The sequence below is a fragment of the Plasmodium malariae genome (assembly GCF_900090045.1).
Source record: "Plasmodium malariae genome assembly, chromosome: 6".
NCBI lineage: Eukaryota > Apicomplexa > Aconoidasida > Haemosporida > Plasmodiidae > Plasmodium > Plasmodium malariae.
Genome location: NC_041780.1, coordinates 436,934 through 449,066, shown reverse-complemented (window position 1 = coordinate 449,066; position 12,133 = coordinate 436,934). Strand labels below are relative to the sequence as shown.

General features: G+C 27.0%; 3 protein-coding genes across 3 annotated transcripts; all 3 read right to left on the bottom strand.

The window, feature by feature from the left end:
- Positions 1-1,666: 1,666 nt before the first annotated feature.
- Positions 1,667-2,533, bottom strand: PmUG01_06017900 (conserved Plasmodium protein, unknown function; the record flags this gene model as incomplete). Its single annotated transcript, XM_029003748.1, has 3 exons — positions 1,667-1,764; positions 2,144-2,250; positions 2,430-2,533. 3 exons carry the CDS (start codon positions 2,531-2,533, stop codon positions 1,667-1,669), a joined length of 309 nt encoding a protein of 102 aa, XP_028859836.1.
- Positions 2,534-3,640: 1,107 nt separating this feature from the next.
- RPL4 (60S ribosomal protein L4, putative) lies at positions 3,641-4,876 on the bottom strand (the record flags this gene model as incomplete). The annotated part of the gene is made up of 1 exon (XM_029003747.1): positions 3,641-4,876. The coding sequence occupies one exon, from the start codon at positions 4,874-4,876 to the stop codon at positions 3,641-3,643; it is 1,236 nt and encodes a 411-aa protein (XP_028859835.1).
- Positions 4,877-7,561: 2,685 nt separating this feature from the next.
- SUB3 (subtilisin-like protease 3, putative) lies at positions 7,562-9,400 on the bottom strand (the record flags this gene model as incomplete). Its single annotated transcript, XM_029003746.1, has 1 exon — positions 7,562-9,400. One exon carries the CDS (start codon positions 9,398-9,400, stop codon positions 7,562-7,564), a length of 1,839 nt encoding a protein of 612 aa, XP_028859834.1.
- Positions 9,401-12,133: the final 2,733 nt, after the last annotated feature.

Below are 12,133 nucleotides of genomic sequence, written 5' to 3'. Positions count from 1 at the left end.
AAATAAAGTGGGCAAATTAAAAGGAAAATAAAGAAGACAAATTAACATGAAAATAATAGGAAAATAAAGTGGGAAAATAATAGGAAAATAAAGTGGGCAAATAAAAAGGAAAATAAAGAAGACAAATTAAAAGGAAAATAAAGAAGAAAAATTAAAAGGAAAACAAAACGATAAAACAAAACGATAAAACAAAACGATAAAACAAAATGAAAGACAAAACGATAAAACAAAATGAAAGACAAAAGGATGGAACAACTTGAAAAAAAAGTTTGTTTACGTTTCAGTTTTAATTTCAGCTTTAGTCAATGACAGACACCTTTCTGCATTCTTAACGTGCAAATAATAATCTGCTATTTCTTAATAAGAGGGACTTAAGTTTACACTATATGTGTGAGACAACATTGGCGTTATCTTTTGTTTTTTTTACACAAAGGAACTGGTACAGAGGTTAAATATAAAAACATAAAAAAAAAAAAAATTAATAAAATAAAACAACTAGGAAATAACAAATACCAAGTAACAAATATTATATAACATTTATGCACGCGCTCATGTATACATACGCACAAACCATAACTTATTGTACGGACAGGTATACTTTTCGAACGGAAATTTATGCATACGTTAATTAGTAAAAATAAGGTATACGACAAAATATGTACACATGTGGGTTAAACGTAAAAAAACGAAAAACAAATTAAATAACGTTTTGTTAATCATAAAAAAAATATACCAAAAAAAAATATAAATTAAAAAACAAATTTTACATAAAATAAAAAAAATATAATAAAAAGCATATAAAAATAAAATACAGTAAAAAATTAAACTTTTCGTCTTGTTAGACAGTACATTTTATCTTGTGATCAGTCTTTCGTTTTTTTACTAAAAATAGAGCTGCTGTGGAACTGTACTATATATTTTTGTGCATACGAATATAAGTGTACACATATATATAGATATATGTACCCTAACAAAGTTTACTTTTCACATAATTAAAAAAATAAAATGTTGTTTCCCCTCTCGTGAATAATACTCTTTGAATGAGTCATTATTTCAGCCAAATAAAGTACAAACCGATTAATTTCTAACTGAGCGAACTAAAAAAAAAAAAATAATAAATAAACAAATAATACAAGAAAAACAATACATAAGAAATAATAAACAAAAAATAATACATAAAAAAACAATACATAAGAAATAATAAACAAAAAATAATACATAAAAAAACAATACATAAGAAATAATAAACAAAAAATAATACATAAAAAAACAATACATAAGAAATAAAAAATAAAAAATAAAACATAAGAAATAATATATTTAAAATATTGCATAAGAAATATTGCATACAAAATATATGTAACTGACCGTACTAAACAATGCACATTCTCACATTTTTTATGTTTGCGTATGAACAAATATATATATTAAACATGTGAAAATATTACTTAAAACAAATTTTAGCATTCAGAGAATATTACATATACTTTTATTTTTTCAAAAAAAAAAAAAAATTAATTGTATACTCGGCATTACAAACAATTCGCTTACGTGTTTATATTTAAATATATATATATGTAAATACGTATAAATATATGTATACATACATATATAAATTCATATACATATATAAATACATATATATGCGCATACATTTTTATGGATGTTACTTGGAAAATTTTTTGTCTAAAAATATTATTCTGTCATATATTTGTTGACTGTATTTGTACAAGCTCAAATTAATGATATGTTTATCTTTATTCTCTGCAATAGAAAAAAAAAAAAATCATCAGAGAGTATAAACCACTTTTTAATGTAACTTTACCAATAACATAAAATGTGTACATAATGGAGAAAACATATCATACACTAGAAAAAAACAAAATAATAAATTAAGGCCGTAAGAAAATAGCTATTACTATATATGTATAAGTGTATATCGAGGATATGCGTGTATGTATGTGTGTAAGTATGCATGTATCTGTGAAGGTATGCATGTATGTATGTATGCGTGTATGGATGTGTGTATGGGTGTTTATATGAGTGTTTATATGAGTGTTTGTATGGGTGTATGCTTATGCCTTATGTATGTGTATATACATGTAAGTATATATAAACAACATATATGCAAATCTTTGTTTACTTGGGAACAGCACGATTTTCTCGTCATCGTCAGTCGTGTGATGAAAGGTATATGGAATGTGGAAATTGTTGTATTTTAAAATAGGGAAAAAGAAGGCGCAAAAATCTCTAAGGGAAAGAGACATACACAAATAAATATATATGTTTATATATATATATATACATACACATACACATACACATATATACCCACCTACTCACGCTAATGTATATTATGCCACAAGGCAGAAAGGCATATTTTTGCGCATGCCACATTTGCCATTTTGTTTGTATAGATGATGTATTACTTTACTACACTGTTTGTCGCGCCAGAGTAAAAGTCGATTTTTTCTATGGACTTTAGTTCCACTTTAGAACAAAGAATAATTTTATTTATTCTGTTAATATTCATTTTTCAATAGAAAGAAACTAAAAAAGTTTTAACTCCCCCACAGTTCAGTCATTTATTTTATTATATTTTATGTTATCTTGTGTTATTTTATTCTATATATTTTTTTTTTTTTTCAAGCTTCTTTTATACTAAAAGTAAAATTCATTTTGTCCCGCTTTCACAGATTAATGTTTTTTTTTGTTAAATTTTCAATTCCTTATGCAAATTAATGCATATTCATGTCATTTCTTTTTTCAAAAATATGAGTAATGTGTGTTTTCTTATTCATACTTTGCTTTAACATGGATCATGCTTTTCGATGGACACTTACTTAGAGAAGTTAACGTTAAAGAAATATTTCCCCATGAAGTTATACGAGCAAGGGGGCTTCTTCATCAACTTATGTTCATATTCGAATATATGCATGCGTATATATATATATATATATATACATACGTGCATAAATTTATATACATACGTACATAAATTTATATACATACGTACATAAATTTATATACATACGCACATACATACAATGCACTTCAAAGTAATGCCAATATATGAAATAAGGTAAAAAAAAAACACCCCTAATATTTTTTTTGCTAACTCAAATTGACGAGTTTCATCAGAACATCATAATAATACGTGCTTCCTCAAAGGAGCTCATATATTTATTTTTCGTCATATGCACATTTCAACAAGTATTTTCATTTTATTTGTTATATACATATACATATGCTTATTTTCTGTTAAGATTTTTAATATTGTACAGCGTGCGGCAAAAAAGTATGCACAGAATGCATAAAAAAAAAAAAAAAAGAAATGATGAAAAGATGAAATGATGAAATGATGAAATGATGAAATGATGACACAATGAAATTAAGAAAAAATGAAAAAATGAAAAAATAACTATGGTAGTAATAAAAATGGAATGCAATTACTAACACTAGTAAAAAGGAAACAATTCTGTTTTCAAAAGGGAATATGCCATTACATATGTACATGCATATATATATATATATATATATATATATATGTGAAAGCGAAATAGTACGAAAGTGCGAGACATGTAATCAATATGCACAGCGGCATAATTATTTTCCTTTTTTCTTTTTCTTTTTTCCCCTATTATTCATCCGCTGCAGTGGTTATAACAGCTTTGTTTTCATTCTTCCTTGACTTTGCCTTTTTCTCTTCCTTCTTTTTCTTTCTCTTAACCGATTTTGCTATTCCGTTATAGTAAGCATGATTAATTTTTTGGAGTTCTTTCTTCTCTATCTTATTTTTAACTCTCTTTTCTTTTTTGTTCTTCAACTTCTCTGCAATACTCTTTTTCATTCTCTTAATGGCCAATGATCGTAGTAATTTATAAGCAGGGTTAAGTCTACATCTTACAGCAAAGTTTGTCAAGGAGTTTTTATTTTGTAATCTCTTTTTGCATGGTCTCTTCTTAGCTAACAAACTTGCTTGTACTAACTCACTATTAATAATTCTATATATGTCAGGATTATGTACAATAGACTTAGGTAACACATAATTTTTCTTCGTAATTCTTTTAGCATATTTCTTTCCATATATAACATCTAATTTCTTAAATGCGTTTTCACTCCATATACATAACCTACCTATGGATCCTCCTGGAGCTAATTTCAATAAATTTAGTTTGGTTACTCGACATAAGTCTACCCCTGGGATATTTCTAAAAGCTTTCTTAACACCTGCATCCCTATCAAAAATAATAAGTGGACCATTTCTAATTTTATATTTTCTATTTCTCATTTTTCCTTTTCCTGCTCTTATTTTTTTAGACTTAATTAATCTATTAATTTCATCCTTTAATCCAAGACTAACTAAAAATTTCACAGCTTCTTTTGTCTTACTGATGGATTCAATATCATTGCTAACTACTAGTGGAACTTCTTTAATATTCGATATACGATGACCTCTAGCAAAAACTAAAGACGTCACACCACTAGCTGCAATAGAGGAACACACAGCATACCTTTTTTCCTTTAAATTAACTTTCCTACCCCATCTTCTCCATATCTTCGTTGGGTTAAACATACCACCACCTCTACACATGTTTCCAAAAGCACCTTGCCCTGCTCTATGTGTGCCTCCTCCTGGAACTCTTGGTATTCTTGCTACTGCTCTACCTGTTCCCCACGACTCAGCTGATGTTTCATAGCCTGCATCCAATTTTACAGCATATGGGTGCCTTCTATTTTTTGATACGTTTTTAAACACCTCCTGTATCAAATCATTTCTTATTGGCGTTTGAAAAACTACTGGTATTTCTACCTCTCCAACAACTTTATTTCCACTCGTACCATACACATTCGCGACAGGTCTCACAGTTGCCATTTATAGCTCTCTTTTTGTTAATTATGTAAAAAAAGTGGGAGGGAAAAAAAAAAAGTCAAGAGAAACTGCAAAAAAAAAAAAAAAAAAAAAAAAATATTAACACGTATGTTAAACTACTATCATATGTTACATACATATATATATATATGTATATATATACACATATACACATATGTGCATACATGTTCTCTCGCATATCATGCCCTTGTATAATATCATTATTTACATTAACGTACATAGATTATTTTTAAAGAGAAAAATGTAATTAATACCGCTTATTTTTCAAATGTAATACAATGCATAACAATTAACAGAATGGACAACGTTTCGGCTGGTAAATAATCAATCAATCAAACAAACAAACAAAAAAAAAAAAAAAAAATTGTCCCTTTTTACTTTTTTCTCTCTTATTACAATTAGTTGTATAATTCATCAACTGCAAAATATGTATAAACAAGGTGAAATTTTTTAAGCCTTAGCTTACATTTAACAGATGTAATATAAAATCTGCAAAATAAAACACGTATATTTAAATAAGTATCTACATACTTATGCATAATACGCAAATATATACACATACATAAACATGTACATATACGTATAAGTATACATGTACGAACTTTTTAAGCTTTTAAGCTCTACTTTTGTGTTCGGAAAAATAATTTAATATATAGCGTTACCTTGATATCTTTCGCCGGGCTTAAACTTTATTATTATATATTTATATAAGTTTCACAAATATTAAATAAGAATTACTTATTCCTTTTTTTCCATAAATTTTGCAAAAAAAAAAAAAAAAAAAAAAAATTCCTACCCAAGCCAATTTTTTCTTATTTTAAAAAAATTGGTATATATATGGATTATCTCATGAATTTTAAAACAAAATCTTTTTTTTTTTTCTTCTCTACTTTTATGTTATTTTTATTCTACGTATATATATATATATATATATATCCCTTAGCATTTCGCTATCCTGATTCAAAAAATGTATATATAAATTTAAATATAAATTGAAATATAAATATATATGTATAAATATATATGTATAAATATATATATATAAATATAGCTTGCATACACAAATTGCATATTTTTTTTTCTTTTTCGAATAAATATTAATACGCTAAAATTGGTGCTATAAATTTTTTGATTTTATTTTTTTTTTGTACATATTATTATATTTTTTTTTTCTTTAGCTGCTTAAGGGGATTAAAAGGCATTTTTTCTTCTACACGTAAAAATTTTGTTTTTCCTATTTCACTGTAAGGGAAGAAGTTCTATGTTATATCGATGCATTTGCTCACTGAGTGTTATTGGATAAAAATATATAAATGTATATTGCATACATATGTATAAAAATAATTATAAAGGTATATATATACCATATATTTGTATAATAGCACATTTTGGCTTTAATTATTTTTCTTCTGTATATCGATTTTGGTCAATGGTAATAAGGCAGTAGGTGAAGTAAACCCTAAATACGCAACTTATGTGTACATATATATAAATGTATTTATTTGTATATGCATATGTTTGCATGTACGTATGTATGTACGAATGTATGTATGTACATATGCATGTTTATGTGTGCTTACGTTTACGCATTAGCATATTGTGAAAGAAGATATTTTTTTAAACAGTTCATGTAAATATAAATAAAATTTTTTTTTCCTTGACTGCTCGTCGCACATGTGATAACGTGAACATGTTAATACAATGGTGTACCACATTAAGGGTTTTTTATTGTAAATAAAACAGTAAATAAACGAAGAATACTATGTTAATATAGAGGGCATGATTTGATCATACTTTCCAAGTATATCCTTGTGAGTGTTTGAGTATATATGTAAATACAAATGTACATACATACGTACATGAATACATGAATAAATACGTAAATGCGTAAATACGAAAGTACATATGTATACGCAGCGAGCGCTGCCAACTGAACGCATACGTTTGCTTTATTTTGTAAAAAAGGTTGTCATACATTATTGTATGCTTACCGCTCCTTTCCAGTGTGCAGAGCATGTAAACGTTGTTCTCCTTCTTTTTCCTTTTACAATAAAGTGCATCACACGGTATATTTCTACGTTTTTAATTAAACAAATAAAATTATTCCAAAAAAGTTAAGAAAGGTGAGAAAGATGGGAAAGATAAAAAAAGATATAAAAAAGATAAGTTTTTTTTAAAAGCATGAAATATGTAAACACGAACACGTAAACAATAGGCAAACGACTCCCCAACAAATACATCGCTAACAGATACGCGGATAACAAATGAGAGGCTAACAAATGAGAGACTAACAAATGATGGGCTAACAATTAGTTGTCAAACAAATCAAAAACAAAATAAATTAAAAAGATTATGGACAGGTTAGCATCGCCATACTACATCGTTTGTGCGTGTGTAAGTGTGAATGTATATATGTATGTACTATGACGGACCAGGTCCTTAGACTATCACAGCTATGCAAAGTGTTCATTAAGGGCAATTCACGAAAGAACAAAAAAAAATACCAATAATATTCTTCAAAAGAATATTATTATACTTACATAAATATAAAGAACAGTTGCTCGTCTGACTCGGGTACATATACATATATACATAAATACGTATATGTACTTATTTATATGCATGTGTGTAATGCGTAAGGCCATCCAACGTGTCTGCATGTGCGGCTTAACTATGCGTGGAGTGCTCTATGGCATATTTGACAAGGTTATAGACATTTAGATAACCACCCCACTTGACTTTATCCTGAAGCGATTTTGCTTGGACAATCGAACTTCTAAATATTTGTATGACTTGTTCATTCGTTAATTTTGAGTTAATTGAAAATATTATGGACGCTAAACCTGTAATAACAGCAGCAGAAAAAGATGATCCACTACTTATTGCATATTTATTAGAAGGAAAAGTTGAAATAATGTTATTTCCTGGGGCAGCTAAATGTACATAATTATTACTATAACAAGAATCAGGAGATAAATAAATATGACTGTCTTTTTCTTGAATCATATTTGATACAACTATAAGATTATGTAACTGTACAGAATAAGCTGGTGGATATAATTTTTTTACATTAAGATTACATTCTGTAAATGTGTTTTTGGAATCATCTTGAGAATTACAATTACCTGAGGAAGATATAACTAAAACATTTTTTTCCTGTAACTCTTTTAATGCTTTATATAAAGATGGATAATTATTTGTACTTGCAAAACTAGCATTAATAATTTTTGCTCTTTTTTTTGCACAAAAATTGAAACATTCTAATATATCACTTATGTTTCCAGCATTATTATTATTTAATGCCTTACATATTATTAGCTTCGCTCTTTTGCTTATCCCCCTTATGCCATTATTATTTTTTGGACTATTCCCTGCGATGATACCAGCAATGAACGTTCCATGCCCGTGACCATCTATCGAATTGTCCAACTCACTAGATGGATGTTTCTCACTATAATTGTAACTATCTTTTTCCGCGTCCTCATTTCTGTCCGTATACCTATCCTTATTTTTATCTTCATTGTTACCTTTACTTTTCTCGTAATTTTTATTATTTTTCCGTTCGAACTGCTTTACTACTATGATATTATTCTTTAAATCTACGTGGTTGTAATCAATACCCGTGTCGACAATACACACATGCACATCATGCTTTTCGTACGGAATGGATAATTCTATTCCTTCTTTTATTTTTGTTTCATCATATCCCTCAAAAATATTCGTACTCTTATATCCTCTACGTAGCCTATTCATGTGCTTCTTAAACCCTAATTTGTTACTTAACGTGAAAAATCTATGCATAGGATCGCAATGTACACACAGTGAGGAATCTGTTGACATATTGCTCACATTGTGCTGCCCCGATGCGTTCATGGTAAAATTTTTCTCTTCAGTAAGGCGTATTTTATAGTCAAATTCTACTTGTATTCTTTGACTACTTAACAAGAGTAAACATATGTTTAACAATCTTTCATTTACGTTAGCAAAAAAATTATATAAATAAAAATTTATGTAGTCTAACTTTTTTACCTTTCCACAATATGAAAGTAAGTTTATAAATCGGTTTTTAAAATTCCTGCTATTTAAAATATTATCATATTTTTTAAAATTTATAATTAATCTTTTTTTTTTTAATTTATCAAATAACTCTTTGTTCATATGTTTATAACCCTTATTATGGTTTCTCATATTAATATGTCGTACACTCATATTTTCTCCTATATATTCTCCCATATTTTCTCCCGCATATCCTCCTATATTTCCTTCTTCTTTGGAATACGCCTCTATATATAATGCACCTCTTTTATTCTCTTCTTGTAAAAACCGGTGCTTATAACAATAGCATTCCTTTTTTAAAAAATTACATGAATAATTTTCACCCCCCTTTTTCCTACTTAATACGTTACCATACTTCCTTACATATCTTATATGCTTAAAACATATATTATTTACAATACTATGAGTAAGAAAATAAAAAAATGTGTAGTAGTACGTTCTAAATAACATTGTTTTAAGGGCGAAGGGGGAGAAGAACAAAATGGGGTGATAACATCATACGTATGCACGCAAATACCAGTGTGCACTCAAACAAGCAAAAGAAGAAGAAGTGATACAAAAACTGATGCAATTCAAAACAATACGCGTGTCTTTATATGGCTAAACGCAATCATACGTGAATGCTTACACCCACGCACAAATATATACATATATATATATATATAAATATATGTGTTTATGTATTTATGTATACAAATAAATATGCACACGCGCAAACACGTACAAACATGTACATATACTTACAAACACATTTACACACATGTATGCTTATATGCCCACAAGGTGTTTATATTTACAAAGCTTACATTTTGTATGCACATAAAAAAACAAACAAACAAACAAACAAACAAACAAACAAAACAAAAAAATAAAATAAAATAAAATTAAATTATTTCGTAAAAACAAAATAGAAGACAAAAAGAAGTCAACCAAATCTTAACAGTTGCATAATGCACAACAAAATGAACGCATTAAAAAAAAAAAAAATAAACAAACTACAGTGAAAGAAATCAAAATTAAGCAAATTACGGCATAATATGAAAGAATAAATCAAAACAAAGCAATATTCAGAAAATTATGGCAAAATAAAACAAAACAATGAAAAAACAATTTGTCATACTTCAAATTTCGAGAACAAAACATAAAATGGAGCTCGTTTAGATTTTTACGAAAACCATGTTATTAAGTACACCAAAAAAAAAAAATACATACATATATATATCACACATTATAATAAAAAATAATAATAATAATAAAATACATCTTTAAAACTACGTGCAAACTGTTAAAATAAAATAAAAACATTTACCAACTCTCTTTATAACAGTTGTATATTCATATTAATTAAAAAAAATAAAATAAAATAAAATAAAATAAAGTCTTGATATGAGCAAAAAAATATACCTTGTTACACTCCATTTTTACGACCATTTTAAGTATTATTTCTTTGCAATAAAGAAGAAAAAAAAAGAAAAAACTTACAACTGCATAAACACTGCCATGGATAATATAAAACAAAGGTGTAAGAGACATTTATTAAATATAATAAAAGAATGAGTAGCACCAGTTTTAAACAGTGGATCGCCTTAAAAAGGAAAAGAGAAAAAAAAGAAGGTGCATTGCAGCCTTTTTTTTAAAAGTGCTACAGCTTAATCCATGCGTATTGCTTATGTCCCTCAATCGCCATTAAAAAGAATAAAAAAATTATAAAGAATAAATTAAAACAAATAAATAAAATAAAGAAATAAAGAGATAAAGAGATAAAGAAATGAAGAAATAAGGAAATAAAGAGATAAAGAAATGAAGAAATGAAGAAATAAAGAAATAAGGAAATAAAGAAATAAGGAAATAAAGAAATAAGGAAATAAAGAAATAAGGAAATAAAGAGATAAAGAAATGAAGAAATAAAGAAATAGAGAAAACAAATAAATAAAATAAAGAAATAAAGAAATAAAGAAGACATATAAATAAAATAAAGAAATAAAGAAAACAAATAAGTAAAACAAATAAGTAAAACAATTAAGTAAAACAATTAAGTAAAACAATTAAGTAAAACAAATATATAAAATAAATAAATAAAATAAAGTAATTAAAAAAAATAAAGAAAATATTTTTCTTATTTCTCTTTTTTGAAGCAGGCAGGGGATGCGATTGCATTTCCCTTAGGCTACTGTTACAGTAACGAGGAATTATAAAAATACGAATTAAAATGGTTTATTCCTGCATATTAAAGAAATAAAGCAAAATAGAACAAAATAAAACAAAATATAATAGAATAAAGTAGAATAAACAAACCAGTGGTGAGAATTACCTCTTCTTAAAAGGGTACAGTTACGTTTTTGATCTCATTTTACCATTTTCCTCATATCATTATCAATAGAGCTCGTTTACCCATTTTTTAACGCAATCTTATAAACTGTATGCCGTTCGATTTGTGCAAAGATATATATGCATAACGGTCATGAACGAGTCTGTTCCTATATATATATATACGTATATGTGTGCACGCACACACCCCTATAACCTGTTTTGCACCTAAATCAACTCTCATTTTTACAGTGTCATTTAAACACTTAGAAATTGGATGCTACTGTGTAGGCGAACTTTCTTTTCATTTACGCCATACTATATATATATATATATATATATATATATATATATATATATATATATATGTACGTATATGTATACTAATTAGTTATTACACAACGGAGTCAAAACAAAGGAAACGGAAAAAAAAAAAAAAAATTAACAACCTTTGCATTAACATGTCACGTAAACGACACTTCATATATAGTTTACCTTTGTAATTTACTCACCCATATTTTAAAACATAATTATTATATCGATTAATTAGAAATGCGTAAAATCCTTTTGGAGACTTTCCCGTGCCCCAAGTGTAATTGTTACGACGTGTAGTTCAATTATAGTAAAATAGAGTAAAGTCTGTATCGTCAGAGTTCCAAACATTCAAAAAAAAAAAAAAAAAATTACGTATTTACTCTTAAATTTAGAAAAAATAAAATGAGTTTTAAATGAGTATACTTCGATGATTTAATGAACCGTAAATTTGGAGGAATTAAAAGGGGTCTACCTATCAATCAGTATATATATATATATATATATATATATATATGTTTATTTTTTTTTTTTTTTTGCAAATTGCCGAGGAGTGAAAAATTC